The 15,868-nt window shown below is 36.3% G+C and overlaps 2 protein-coding genes across 2 annotated transcripts in view; one reads left to right on the plus strand and one right to left on the minus strand.

Moving 5' to 3' along the window:
• LOC138321652 (aspartyl aminopeptidase-like) overlaps positions 1 to 648 on the minus strand; it is a 16,400-nt gene extending 15,752 nt beyond the window's left edge. The window contains exon 1 of the mRNA XM_069265479.1: positions 530 to 648. Within this exon, the coding sequence (XP_069121580.1) occupies positions 530 to 532 (3 nt within the window). The 5' untranslated portion in view covers positions 533 to 648. The remainder of the gene's footprint in view (positions 1 to 529) is intronic.
• Positions 629 to 13,163, plus strand: LOC138321651 (nuclear envelope integral membrane protein 1-like). Its single transcript, XM_069265478.1, has 8 exons — positions 629 to 808; positions 5,103 to 5,248; positions 6,565 to 6,799; positions 8,169 to 8,241; positions 8,646 to 8,739; positions 9,199 to 9,563; positions 10,888 to 11,049; positions 11,346 to 13,163. Exons 1-8 carry the CDS (start codon positions 673 to 675, stop codon positions 11,491 to 11,493), a joined length of 1,359 nt encoding a protein of 452 aa, XP_069121579.1. The 5' UTR covers positions 629 to 672; the 3' UTR covers positions 11,494 to 13,163.
• The last annotated feature ends 2,705 nt before the right edge of the window (positions 13,164 to 15,868 follow it).

The raw sequence follows: 15,868 nt of genomic DNA on the forward strand, positions 1-15,868 counted from the left end.
AGGTGAGCTAAAAATAAAACAGATATCAAACATGAAAATTGTGTCCAGTCATTACTGACAGTGGAGTTAAATCTGTAATTTGATCATGGTTTTCTACATGCTATAAAAACAAAATCAGGATATCAAAACGAAAGTGTAACTATGGCAACTTAAATCATTCAAGTGGCACCATATATACTACTCAACTTTTGTTCTTCTAAAAGAGAAGTCTTCAGAAGATCTTCCACCTCATACATGAAGCAGAAGAGCTACCAATCGAGTGAACGAAAGTTGTATATTCTAGAAGTAGTAAAGGGCAAATCGAGTTAGGCTCATATGACAGACATTGAGACAATGACAAGATAAGGCAATGGTTACGAGATTGTTGATAAAAATAAGGGATTACAGTATATCTTCTCTCAGTCAATGCAAATAAATTGTTACATTAAGCTAAGGTTAGGTAAACCGATGTATCTCAGCATCTACAACACAATTAAATATCGCGTATAACTGATTATGTGATGGTTGTCAAATTGAAAGTACAACCTACCATTTTACTTTTCGTGAAGAACTCTTCTGTCGTGGAGATTATTTTCTTGTAAAACTTACCAGAGTCATTCAAGCGTTTGGGACTCGGTATCTCAAAATAAGAGAGTGTGAAACGTTTTGGTGATCGTTATTAGAAGTTTGAAGATGGCGCTGAAATTGAGTTGCGGTCAGAGTTCAAGGGGCTCACATTCTGGAATATCAGTGATGTTTGTTGTATGGGCAAGTTTTCTGCTCCTGACTGTCGGTGCATCTGAATCAGAAGTAGCTACAGGGGATCAATGTAAGAAGTGATTATGTATACACGTTTGGGATAGCTCTCTATCAGTGTCGGTTACATTGTATGTCGCTAAAATTCGAAAGTAACAAACAGAAAATAGGCCTAGGTCTTGTCATTTCCGACATTTGTCACTGTTTGTATCCATTGTTCAAAGATTTACAGTAAGACGTTGCAACTTGCAAATTGGCTGCCATCTGGCCTTATGCATGGTTTGCAGATTAAATTATTAACAAAGAATTGGAATGAAAACCTAACGACAACAGAAGATATGTTTTTTGTCATACTATAATGCATCTATGTACAAAATTTCATTAAGATTGGAATAAAAATGAAGACTTTATACCTGTTTTAATGTTACGAGATCGGCGACTGGTCAGGTTCATATCGTTAGTGTGTATTTCAGTATTACCGACAACACATCATAGCATTAAAAATATTACAAAAACCTAACGACAACATAAGATATGTTGTTTGTCATACCATAATGCATATCTGTACAAAATTTTATTAAGATTGGAGTAAAAATATCGGAGTAATGACGATTTCAAATATGAAGAGACGCAGAGTGTATACATGTGTGTAAGCCAACCTTACATGTACAGATCTAGATCCGACCGACAACACAAACTATTTTATGAAATTACGCAGTAATGTTACCGCAAATAATAATATATGTAACCAATATCTAAAGAAAGTAATTCATGCCAATTGTAATGACTATTGATGAAGATTTGAATGAGTAATGATCATTGAAATTCTCAGTAGACCGACGGCTTGCATACAGTATACATAGAAGAAGCACACACACGTGTGTATATTATCAGTGTGATTACAGTTCGCGATTGTATTTATTGTTATGTAAACATATGGTGTTTATATATACTTCCCATATGTTATCTTAAGAAATACAATATTATATGTTTATTTTTTTTATTGTACATTTTTGTATAAATCATTTGCGTATATTTTCGAGAGCATGAATGAACGACAAAGAAAAAGCGCCGATAATGTCGTCTATCTTTGGCGAGGATGGACTGATCAATTCGGATACTTTCAAAGAATTTGATTCAGTATCAAGCAAAATCGACGATATGTATGGTGAACGTATGGGTACATATTGGTCTGAAAAAACTTTACCAACTATATCCGGCGCAGGGTGGTTGAGGCCCGAGTACGACACAGGGACTTGTAACGTAGGTTGTGAGAAAGTCTGCTGTGTATACATATGTACTATATACTATATAAAAGGACAAGGGAACCAACGGCTCGCTTGGAAGAGAGTATTCCGTCAAACATTGATAAATATGTACATATTTAATACCAATATATTCTGAAATAAATTTTCGACATGGAAAACACAACTTCAAACACGAAATAATATATTAACATACCTTTATTTCACTATGAACGTGGAAAATGCAGTCAGATATCTCCATATACCCAAAGGCTGGAAAAACAACAACTGCGAATCAATGAATCACATCATAAAGCTTGTTGGTGACTGGAAAATTTCGAAAGTTCCAGATTTGATAAAACGATTAGAGCACATACAAAACACGCAGTACAACCACGTGCGCAGATCGCTTCAAGGAATAGGAGAGTACGAAATAACTCCGCATGCGCAACATTTAAAAATAAGTTCAGTATTTTGGAGAGAACTGCCCGTTGTAGAAAAGATAACGGAAAGTGCACAAGTTTTTGAAACTTGTGAAGCAGTAAAAGGAACTTATATCTTCCACGAATGGAATGCTAACTATTCCAAAAACTGCATTTTTCGCACGGTCCGTCTAAACAGAAAAAAATGTCTTAGCGAAATCTTGTGTGCCCGCAGGACGGGATTCAAGATATTTAAGGATTGTGTTTCTCTTAAACAGTTAGACTTTAAACGATACGTTTGCGAAATAATCAGTTGGACATTTTACGATATGTTTCCGAAATCTTGTATGCCCGCAGGACGGGATTCAAGATGTTGTACAGTTAAAATTCGTTTACCTTCTACTACTTTTCAAATGAATTACACGTATGTTGTGTCAGTAAAAATCATTCAATAAATGAAATATGTAAGTTCAGTAATAAAAAGTGTTAAATAAACGTAATATTTGTAAGCTTCCCGAAATTAAAACTTACGATACGCAAGCGAAATCTTGTGTGCCCGCAGGACGGGATTCAAGATATTAAAACTTAATCTTTCAAATAAAACGTATTAAATAAAGTCAAAGTTACCGCGTAAATAAAATAGTGAATTAATATAAAAAAAAATATTTACGCAGCTAAAAATACACACAAAAAAACCCTAAATACTAGATTAGCTACACCAACATATAAAGGACCCTGAGTAGAACCACGTCCGTTCGTAGGGTCTGGAAACATATTCGTGTATTGAGTATGGCCGAGAGTTCTACACCGACTATAATGATGTTTACACAACAATGGTTTAGACAAACAGTATCGAGACCCTATGCACTCGTACACACGCGTGTACAGGTGTGTGTGAGTCGTCGATCTGTTGTCGGTATAAAGTCTTCATTTTTTATTCCAATTTTAATGAAATTTTGTACATAGATGCATTATAGTATGACAAAAAACATATCTTCTGTTGTCGTTAGGTTTTCATAACATTTTCGATGTTACAATGTGTTGTCGGTATACCGTCACGGCAAACATCTTGTCACTCGATCTATCGTTGACCAGCGGCCGATTTCAGAATATTCAAATCGCTCTAATTCCTTCATTTTTGCTCCAATCTTCATAAAACTTGGTAGAAATATTCATTTTAATGTACCGAATAACATATCCTGTGTTGTCACTAACTTTTCCTTGTATTTAACGTGTTGTCGTTTGTTGTCGTTTCTTGTCGTTTGTTGTCGTTTGTTGTCGTTATTAAGATTAAATTATTAACAAAGAATTGGATAGAATACAACTCTAAATACTATGGATTCCAAATTAGGTTTGAAGTACAATGTATTGGAATATGACAATCATATCTAATAACCGAATAAGCTAATGTTAGGCAAAGTCTATTTGAGGGTGCAGCAGTCAAGGATTTATAAGTGATAAGGATTTATCACTGTCTCTTTACATTACTAAACACCATGCAAGACGCCTATGAACAAAAAAACAACAACATTTTTTTCTCGACAAATACTTGTTTAATCAAGTCAAATGAAACACCAATGTAAAACTTAATATATTTCACAAAATTTAATGCTTGCTTTAAAGACTAAAGATTCAGAAGAAATGTCGTAAATTTCATTAAAAAATTACAACATTTCATGAAATGTTGGGCCGCTTCACAATGTATTCTGTGAAAACCCAGAGTGACTTATCCTTATATTTTTAGCAAACACCAATAAACTTTCACCAAATGTTAGTCTATAGTTCATATAGTTATTATAAATGCAGGTTGGCTGCATGATATTAAATATATGGAATATTGCCCGTTGTCACATCACAGATGAAAGTAGTTACTTCCCCTGATCATGGCCCATCTGATGATTAATTCCTTGTCTGATTAGTCACTGATAGCTTTAGAAAGCAATCATTTAAACTATTCAATAATTAAATTAGCAAAAAAAAAGGGAACAAAATAAAGAAAAAATGATATGATTGTAATTCACAGAAATAACCCAGAAAACAAGAACCCTTCCCTCTCTCACAATACAAGAAAAGTATCATTGAATATGGGTTTCTATCAAAAGTGGTTATTGCATGTATTGAAATACTGCCACAAACTATTTTTGATAGCTTTGTAGATTCCTGGCCTTTATCATAAAAAAAACACCTTTATAAAGCATATAAAACATTACTTTCACTTTTCAATATATATCTCGATTAGCATCATTCTTCATAGCGTGACAGAAAATTCCAGAAAAGTCATATATATACAAAATTCCTCCAAAATTAAGATTTAACACCAATGTAAGATCCTAGACAACCACTTTTAAAGAATCATGTTTTCATTGTGAAATTTAAAAATGTGAATACATGTAATCATGACATTGGATACAGTCTTACGCAACACTGTGACTTTCAGCTGTTTACATTTTACTGACAAAGTTGATCAACTTTACATATATGGAGGATTTACATTGATTTATCTTGGTGAGACATCTCTATCGTAAGAGTTCGCTTTGCAAACAAAACTCTCTGTTATTGAGGCTGGTCCAACCACCTTTGCAGAATTTTGCTTTAAATTCATGAAAATTGTCTATTATAAGATGGAACTCAACAGATGACTGCCTAGGCCCCATGGTCTCTTGTTGATAATTGTTACAATGTGTGGATATTCCCATTTCAGGTTCAAATCTAACGTTGGGATACAGAGAGGAAATTTCATTTCACATTGAAGATAAGAAGCAAGTAGAGAGCATTTCTGATCAGTGGCACTGCTATTGTTTTGGAGGACAAGCACAATATCTATATCTTTTGTGGTCGAATCCAGTGGTATTTATTTAATCTTCTTTATCAAATTAAATATATCACAACTTGTGGAATGTGGGTGATAAGATATCTGTATGTGTGAGATGGGAGATGTGGAGATGTGGGATGAGATATCTGGAGGTGTGGAACAAGGGATCTGGAGGTGTCGGATGACATGTCCAGAGAAGTGGAACAAGAGAGCTGGAGGTGTTGGATGAGAGATCTGGAGGTGTGGGATGAGAAATCTGGAGGTGAAGTATGAGAGATCTGGAGGTTAAGGACGAGAGATCTGGAGGTGCAGGATGAGATGTCCAGAGGTGTGGAACAATCTAGAGGTGTAGGGTTAGATATCTATGTGTGGGATGAGAGATCTGGAGGTGTGGGGTGAGGTATCTGGAGGTGTGGGATGAGAGACCTGTATCTGTGGGATGGGAGATATGTATATGTGGGATGAGAGATCTGGAGGTGTGGGATGAGGTATCCGGAGGTGTGGGATGAGAGATCTGGAGGTGTGGGATGAGAGATCTGGAGGTGTGGAACAAGAGATCTGGAGATGTAGGACGAGAGATCTGGAGATGTGGGATAAGATATCTGGAGGTGTAGGACGAGAGATCTGGAAGTGTGGGATGAGAGATCTGGAGGTATGAGTTGAAAGATCTGGAGGTGTGTGTTGAGAGATATGGAGGAGTGGTTTGAGAGATCTGAAGGAGTGGTATGAGAGATCTGGATGTGTGGGATGAGGGATCTTGAGGTGTTAGATGAGAGATCTGGAGGAGTAGGATGAGAAATCTGGAGATGTGAGTTGGTAGATCTGGAGGTATGAGTTGAGAGATCTGGAGGTGTAAGTTGATAGGGGTTTGGTGTGTAGGATAAGAGATCTTGCTATTTGGGATGTCTTAATGCGTGGAATGAGATTCAGGGGTGCAAGATGGGAGATCTGGAAGTTTGTGGTGAGATCTGATGTGTGGGATGAGAAATATAGAGGTATGAGATGAGAGAATCAGATCTGGATGTAAGATCTAGATCTTTAATTGTGAGGAAAGAGATCTGGAGGCTTGACATGAGAGATCTTCAATGTCTGAAATTTGATCAAACCTTCAATATGAATAGACATTTTTCCAGTCATGAAGATAGCTTTAGCATACATATGTACTATTTAGTTTATCTTAATTAAGTCTTTGTTTAACACAAGGTAGCACAAGAACTCCAATCTCCTAAGAAATATTTTGAAAATTCTAATGTTATTTTATATATTGGCTTCACAAAGACTTTATTTTAAATCATTTCTTTTTTAACAGATCAAGTTTCAATTTTAAATCAGATCATTTCTTTTTTAACAGATCAAGTTTCATTTTGCTAACAATACCGTGCCTGAGCATTTCATCAAAATTTATGGAGACAATGAGGAAGACATCAAGAAGAAGAAAAATAGCCATAACCCATTTCTGAACTTGCTCCAGCGACTCAACCATATCTTCAACAAAGACAGAGAAGACATATCACTGAGAGCCTTCAACAGGAGCTGTATAGCTGTACAGACAGACACTCCATATAAACTCTCCTTCAATCTCAAATGTGAGTACTGTAATACAGACAGACACTCCATTTAAACTCCTTCAATCTCAAATGTGAGTACTGTAACACAGTAAACTTTGTCAATCTCAAATGTGAGGACTGTAACACAGACACTCCATTAAACTTCCTTAATCTCAAATGTAGACTGTAACACAGACACTCCATTTAATTTCCTTCAATCTCAAATGTGAGGACTGTAATACAGACAGACTCTCGGACTCCATTTAAACTCTCCTTCAATCTCAAATGTGAGGACTGTAATACAGACAGACTCTCGGACTCCATTTAAACTCCTTCAATCTCAAATTGTGAGTAATGTAATACATACAGTACATTTGTACTTCAATATGTGTAATACAGGCTCTCCTTCAATCTGAAATTTGAGATGTACTATTAATAGTTCACAGGTCGGTTTTTGCTTGGCTTGGCTGCCTTGGCATATGGTAAAACATGTTTATAAAGAACAATAATACTCCTTTAAATCGATAGTAGTCATAGATTGTAATAATTGCATGGATTGTAACAAAATTTGGCCAGAAATATACTTTGGGAGGAAAAAAACCAGAGTTTGTATAAATTTTGGCTTTGACCCCCCCCCCTCTCCCTGGGGCAAGGCCCAAAAGGGGAAATAGATGTAAATCCTTTAAATTGCTACTAGTCTTAGAGTTCTTTATGGAATGTTACAAAATTTGGCCATACACATCCAAGGGTGAAAGTTTTTATAAATCTCTGACCCTGTTGGATAGGAGGGCTGGGCCCAACAGAAAACTGGAAGTATATCTTCTAGGAAATAAACACTGAACTTCTATGAAGAACATTTCTTGGCGCCACTAACGAGGTAAGTCATACAGGCCCTCTTGTTCTGACTGTAGATTGGTGATTTTTTCTCCATTAGAATTCCTGAACATCCGTTTTCTACCATCAATACAATAAAGTGAATAGTCGCGTGCAAAGAAAAACAGTCTAAATGCGATTCATTGGCCTTCCAAAAGTTCTCACCTTATTATGACACGTAACGGCCAAGTTTCTGCTTACGTTTCCCAGTTCTGACCATTTAAAGTAAAGAAAAGTTGAAAGCATTGAAAGCGAGGCTGCGTGTTAATTACCATGGTCATAGTCAGCCTGAGGGAGGTCAACGTTTAAAGGATTCCTTTACTTATACATTAATGTATCTTCGTAACGCGTGAATAGATTTTGGCTAGAGATTTTATTTTTCTATTTCATAAGAAATTAACTGATACATTCACACCATTTTTACTGACTTTAGCCATCCTTGCCCGACTGTTCACTTTAAATGACCATAGCTAGGACATTTGTATACCGGTCAACACAGACATAGTGTTTATGTGCTGTTTCTTTTTAATTTCAGTTGTTGAACTGTGGTATGTTGCATACTTAGCTGCAGGTATTGTCATATTTTTGTCTGCAAAAAGCTGGAGTCAGTAAGTTTATTACGCATTTATTATTCATTTATATAACTGTATACATGTATATGTACATTTTAAATAATTAAAAACTGGCCGAAGCTTTTAGCAAATCCAGAGATCTCTCATTTGGTGTGTTGCTTGCTGGAGCGACCAAGCCTGTTTAAGACAAATGTATCTCAATATAAAATACTAAGGGGACCAGACATCTGATTTGATTAGCTGTCATGTGAAATATTGACAAATGATTTAATCATACATGTATATACCCAGCTAGACAGATTGTGAAAGTTTAAAGTGTCAAAAATTTAATTTTGACCCTCATAAATAACCAGTTTCACAGTATTTGGTATATTGTATATTAATGTGGATTGTGATTAATGTCACCTCATTATCCTTATCCTCTTATTCTTCTTTTATAGTAACACCTATCTACACTACAGTACTGGGGTATCTATTGGCGTGATGGCGTCCATTGTTTTCCTCCTTATCTTCCTTAGAAGAATGTTTCCTGAGGTAAAAATGTATTTATACATTTAAACATAATACATACTTGATATACTTTTAATGCAGGAGCCTGGATATTTTTTAAAATGTGTGTAATTTGTTCAGTGCTCACCTAAGCTAATAAACTGGTGAGCTTGTACCGTAAACCAACTTATTCATGTGATTAAATATCGCAAATACATGTGTATTGTGGATAATTAGGAATCGAGAAAATGAATCGCTACAAAACATCTGTCAATCAGAATATGTAATATCTTAGAACCAAATGAGTTTAAATCTAGAAATTCAATTGGCACGAAGAAATCATTTGGCACAAAAATACAAAGTCAAATCCCCATCATATAAAATACGGATAAGCACTCTTTTAATATCCTCAAAACAAAAGTAACAATTGTCTGTTTAGATATACAGTCTATGTGATTAATAGTGGAAAATTTATTTAATTCAAGTGATGTTTATATATTACAGAGTCTACGAAAAATCAGTTACATGATGATTGTAGCTGCTACATCAACATCGCTCTGGTTCTGGACATATTTCATCAACCAGATATTTGATCCAATCACAGGAACGCTCCTCCAATACTGGCAGTACATTTTAGGTTATGTCATCCTGACAGGCCTAATCAGTTTCTGTGCCTGCTATAGATATGGTCCGGTGACTGATAAACGCAGTCTGAACCTCATACAGTGGTTTATACAGATTGTGGGACTCGCACTGGTGTACCAGGGCACACAGATCCCAGAGTTATCTGTTGCCATCATTGTTGTGCTATTGACACTGTATAATATACCAAAAGGATTATTTAACAACAGGTTTACATGCTATCTCAGGTGGGTGTACATTTCAACTGGTCATAAATACATAAGACCTCTCCTTTTTTAGGTCACTCAATTGACCTATTTTAATCACCTTTTGTCTGCCGTGGTCCGTCTTGCCTCATATGACCGTAAACAATTTACATTTTGGACTTCTTCTCCAATACTGCTGAAGCAATATCAATGAAGTTTTTCACAGACCTTCTAAGGCATAAGGTCAATCAAAATTGTGAATTATATGGCCCCCATCCCCCAAGGGGCTGTGGGAGGGGCAAATATGGGTAAATTGACTAAAAATTTCACAAAAACCAAAAATCACAGATGTGGTAGGATCAAATACTCTTCACTAAGGAGAAGACTTAGATAGGCCTTGTCTGCTGTCTAATCCTTTTGACTGTAAATAATATGTCAATTAAATTTGTTGAAATTGAAATTGAAATACTCATCATAGATAGAAAGGTCTGAAGGTCCTTTACAACAATTGTGAATTATATGACCCTGGGGTCTCTCGTTTCCCCCAGGGGAGGGGGTCAAGTTTACTAAAGTTTATATAGTAAAAACACATTTATGAGCTTATTTGCTCAATTTTCTTAGGAAATGGGTCAAACTTTGTTAGATCTATTAGCTTGAGATAGCATATTAATATCATATCCATATTGGTTCTGGCCGACCCCCAGGGGCAGAGAGGTGGGGCCAAAAGTAGTCAAAATGGCTAAAATTTCAAAATTCTTCTTTTGAATTCACAGATTTGATGGGACCAGATACTCTTCATTGATTTAAAGGCCATAAGGCCCTTTACAAAAACTATGAATTTCATGCCCCTGGAATCTCAGATTTTCCCCCTGGGTATGGAGTCACGTTTACTATAGTTTATATAGGAAAAACACATTTATGACCATTATTTGTTCAACTTTCATTGGAAATGGGTCAATCTTGGTTAGAATCAGATTTATCAAATCACTGACTGACTTCAATTCAGGGCCAATATAGTGTCTATATGTCTTTGTTTCATTCTGTATCCGAACTCAGGTGATCATTAAGGCCCATTGGATCAAAGTTCCTAAGATTTGCATATAAGGAGGAAATGTTGCTTATCTATGTTTTTTGGCGATCGGTAGAGACCCACAGATATAAGAACTATGAAATTTGTTTTATGTATTGTTGTGCCATACGTTCTATAGACTAGTCCCAAATATTTCTACCACTGATATAAAATAGAGTTTTCCAAATCACAAAAATCCCATTTTATCAGTGTCTGGAAACTAGATATTTTGTATGATGATTTAGACTTCTAAATGTATACTAATTAAAGTTAATTAATTGGCTTTGTTTTATTCAGGTTCAAGTTTTTCTCACCCAAGCATAGATTCCTGACAGAGGAGGAATACCTTAAACAAGGCCATGAAGAGACAAGGAAAGCTCTAGAGGAGTTACGCAGCTTCTGTCAAAGTCCCGAGTGTGACACGTGGAAAGTTGTTAGTCAGCTACAAACTCCTACAAAGTATGTACACCCCTATCTACATAACAATGTATATGGCATTATACACACCTGTATACAACTATAAACATATAAAAAATCTTACTTTTCTTTGCTACCAAAGCACATGCAGGTACATTTGTAAAAAGTTACATCCATTTATATGTACAAAAGTTTGTACTTTGAACTGTCAAAGTGTCCACAAATTAATATTGATTGTCATTAATATAAAATCTCACTGCATATGAAGATTTATAAAAAAGGAAATGCAAAAAAAAGAAAGAAAAAAAAAGTTTGATAATTATGTGAAATATTTACAGGTTTGCCAAGTTTGTGGAGGGAGATTCTTGGCATGTGACTGACGAGGAACTGTTGGATTATGATCAGGTTATAGAACACACGCCGTCATTAGATCTGGAGTCTCTAGATGAGGAAGATGAAATGGACTTTGTTCTGGGTTCACCTTAACCTTCATTTGAATCAGAAATTCATCCACTACAACAGAAATTTCAATGGTTTCTTTGAAACATTCACATGATATCAAACTTAAGGGAGAAAGGATGTCTTGCTGACTCATTCCATCAACAAAAGATTTGTGTTCTATTTACAAATGTCCTGATGTTAACTTCACTTTTTCCAACGCAAGAAAACATTTTGTCTGTTGTTGATAAGTTGTGATTCATTTTAGTGCTGTACTTGGTTCTTCATAATAGTCAATTTATCTACCCGGAGTTTTTCATGCATAATTATTGATAAATTAAGCTGTTTATGAGATTGATATGTGCTATTGTTTCATCTTTAGTATTAGCAAGCCTTGTGGGTCATCTTTCTGGCATCTTCGGTAACCCAGGTGATATATACACTAACATTTATATAAACATGAGTGTTTACATTGCCAAGGTTCCCAGGATGTCTTTCTAAAAGAAGTGTAAGTCAGCTGTGTACATACTGTATATTTGTATAATCTATTGCATTTTTTATCTGTAGTGTGAATGAGTAACATTGTATTATATTTTCATCTTAAGCATAAGTGTGTTTCATTGTATTATATTTTCATCTTTAGCATAAGTGTGTTTCATTGTATTATATTTTCATCTTAAGCATAAGTGTGTTTCATTGTATTATATTTTCATCTTTAGCATAAATGTAAATGAGTTACACTGTAAAATAGTTTTCATCTGTAGTGTGAATGAGTTACATTGTATCATATTTTCATCTTAAGCATAAATGAGGTGTATTGTATTACACATTGCATTTTCATCAAAGTTCATTGTGTGACATTTTCATCTTTGTTTTGAATGAGGTTCATTGTGTTTTATTTAAGTTTAAATGAGGAATTTTGTTTGACATTTCCATCTTAAATAGGTTAGGCTACCCTGAATATCAATATGGGAATAAATTATCATTTTCCTAATTTATGGTACATGTTGATTAAAGTATTAATAAGTTTCTTGCCCCTAGATAATGTTATATATAATAAATATATTTTGTGGAATGCCATTAACATGCCTGTTCTTTTAACTCTATCTGCCGTTGGCCTGGGGTTGAAGGGGGTAATAGGAGAAACAAGTTGTCAAATATCCCGCTACTCTTGTAGAAATACGAGTAATTGGTTTAAGTAATTGGTTTATTGACCTCCAGGATCACTGGGTTAAAAGGAATAACTTTTTAAAAACCAATGCATAAATCAGAACAGGGTCCAAGATGAGATTTATATATTTGAAGCTGTTGTGATCTGGACAATTGCTGATCATCAAAAGATATATTCAATTACAATGCATGATTTAACTTTTGGGCCTAGTCCCACACCTAGGGACTTAGTCTAGATGATCTTTGACCATATTTTCTCGGATACTGTATATCTTTAAAAGATTTGAAATTCCAACCCAAATCTGAATAAGTTTTTGGAACAGTTGAAATTCAAACCCCATAACTAGCTTTAAGGCAGCAAATAACACTAACAGTAATCTATTTATTTTTCAGTGGGAATTATATTTCTGTAGGTTTCCAAACCTTTACATAATGACACAGATTGTATTGAGTTATTCTTCATAGTACATTTGTATATATGTTTATTTCTGATACAGCACAGAAGAAGTTGTATAATTCTGTGCAAATCTGCCTTACTTTTTGTTGAAATTTGCCTCACTTTTTGTTGAAATTTGCTTTATAATTACGCTTACACATTTCCATCCTCGATACTCCAGGGGTTCCGATCACTTACGATCTCTACACCCCTGGACTATCTCATAGTGAAATTGAAGGCAGCTCAGCTGAAAATATTTGACCAATCACAGACCAGCAAAGATTTCCTTTGAAGACTACAGAGAGAGCGACGCCCAACTTCAAAGCCACATAGTCAACCACAGTGTACCGTTATACGGCTCTTTTGATGTTCATCAAAGGACTAAATTACCTGTTCTATTCTGTTGCCTCCAGTTTTACGATGAGATAGTCCAGGGGTGTAGAGATCGTAAGTGATCGGAACCCCTGGTATAATTAGGCTTACACATTTCATGAACAGCATAATTGGTATTTTAATGATTCTGTCCAATGCTGTCCAAGTTTACATACAATTAAGATAGGTGATATGTGTAGTGTGTAGGAATGTTATGTTGTTAACAGTATTGTTGTATGGTTGTTCCTATATGTGAAATTTCAATTGAATAAATTGTTTTTAATTTTATAAAAGTTTGCATTCAAATTTTCTTTACCAACCATGTCTATTTTATGTCACCTGAAATTGTTTAACAAGTTCTCGTCAATTCTAGTAATATGAGGCCCAGAGACCATGATATTGGGGCTATATAGGATGTGGAATGAAAGGCCACCAAGTTTGTTCACATGAATGACCTTGATTTTCACTTAAGGCTACAGGGGTCAAATAGGTTAAATTCTAAAAATCAATAATAAAAAAAAATCAACAACTTCTTCGCAATAACTATGAGGCATAGATACCTCATATTGGGTCTGTATCATGCTGGGATAATGGACTCCAAAAAAACTTGACCTTCATTCAAGGTCAAATGGGCTATAATCTTTATCAACAGCTTTCCAATAACAAAACGGCCCGGCGACCAGATGCTGGAATAAAGCACTGTGACCTTTGTTCAAGGTTACTGGTTTTAAATAGGCTAAAACCTTTAACAATTTCTTGTCAATAACTAAGGCCTAATGAACTGATATTGGGTTTGTTGCATGCTTGGATGAAAGGCTACCAAGTTTCTTCAAATGAATTATATTGACCTTCATTCAAGGTCATAGAGGTCAAATATGCTACAATCTGTAACAAAACTTACTATGTATTTCAGTTTTACTATTTATTAGCTCACCCGGTCCAAAGGACCGAGGTGAGCTTATGGGATACCGCAGCGTCCGGCGTCCCTCGTCTATCGTCTGTCAACAATCGACTTCTTCTCCATAACCGCTGGTCGGATTTCAACAAAATTTGACTGGTAGCATCCTTATGGGCTACTAACTGAAAATTGTACAAATGATGGGGCTGACCCCCCAGGGGCCTGAGGGGCGGGGCCAAAAGGGGTAAATTTGGCTATTTCCATATAAACGACTTCTTCTCTGAAACCAAGCATGGAATAGCACCCATAATGCAATGGTAGCATCCTTATAGGGTGGGGATTAAAAATTGTACAAATGAAGGGGCTGACCCCCCGGGGGCCTGAGGGGCGGGGTCAAATGGGGTCAATTTGGCTATTTCCATATAAATGACTTCTTCTCTGAAACTAAGCATGAGATAGCACTCATAATGCAATGGTAGTATCGTTATAGGGTGGGGATTCCAAATTGTACAAATGATCGGGCTGACCCCAGGGGGGCCTGAGGGGTGGGGTCGAAAGGGGTCAATTTGGCTATTTCCATATAAAGGACTTCTTCTCTGAAACCAAGCATGGAATAGCACCCATAATGCAATGGTAGCATCGTTATAGGGTGGGGATTCAAAATTGTGCAAATGATAGGGCAGACCCCCCGGGGGCCTGAGGGGGGGGTCAAATGGGGTCAATTTGGCTATTTCCATATGAACGACTTCTTCTCTGAAACTAAGCATGAGATAGCACTTCATAATGCAATGGTAGTATTGTTATAGGGTGGGGATTCAAAATTGTACAAATGATAGGGTTGACCCCCCCCCCCCCCCCCGGGGCCCGAATGGTGGGGTCAAAAGGGTTCAATTTGGCTATTTCCTTATAAACAATTTTCTTCTCTGAAACTCAGCATGGGATAGCACCCATAATGCAATGGTAGCATCCTTATAGGGTGGGGATTAAAAATTGTGCAAATGATAGGGCTGACCCCCCGGGGGCCTGAGGTGTGGGGTCAAATGGGGTCAATTTGGCTATTTCCATATAAATGACTTCTTCTCTGCAACTAAGCATGGTATAGCACCCATAATGCAATGGTAGCATCTTTATAGGGTGGGGATTCCAAATTGTGCAAATGATAGGGCTGACCCCCGGGGGCCTGAGGGGCGGGGTCAAAAGTGGTCAATTTCCATATAAATGACTTTTTCTCTGCAACTTAACATGGGATTACGCTCATAATGCAATGGTTACATCCTTATAGGGTTTGGATTCAAAATTTTGCAAATGATGGGGCTAACCCCCCGGGGGCCTGAAGGGTGGGGTCAAAAGGGGTCAATTTAGCTATTTCCATATAAACTACTTCTTCTCTGCAACTGAGCATGGAAGAGCACTCATAATGCAGTGGTAGCATCCATATAGGGTTGGGATTTGAAATTGTACAAATGATAGGGCTGACCCCCGGGGCCTTAGACGGCAATAGATGCGGGGTCAAAAAGGTCAATTAGGCTACTATTTTCATATAAATT

The sequence above is a fragment of the Argopecten irradians genome, chromosome 4 (assembly GCF_041381155.1).
Source record: "Argopecten irradians isolate NY chromosome 4, Ai_NY, whole genome shotgun sequence".
Classification (NCBI taxonomy): Eukaryota; Metazoa; Mollusca; class Bivalvia; order Pectinida; family Pectinidae; genus Argopecten; species Argopecten irradians.

Bases quoted from the DNA above. Each gene is read 5' to 3' on its own strand.
- LOC138321651 (XM_069265478.1), top strand. From the start codon at position 673: ATGGCGCTGAAATTGAGTTGCGGTCAGAGTTCAAGGGGCTCACATTCT. The intron at 6,800-8,168 runs GTGAGTACTGTA...TTTTAATTTCAG, and splicing joins ACTCTCCTTCAATCTCAAAT to TTGTTGAACTGTGGTATGTT. The intron at 9,564-10,887 runs GTGGGTGTACAT...TGTTTTATTCAG, and splicing joins AGGTTTACATGCTATCTCAG to GTTCAAGTTTTTCTCACCCA.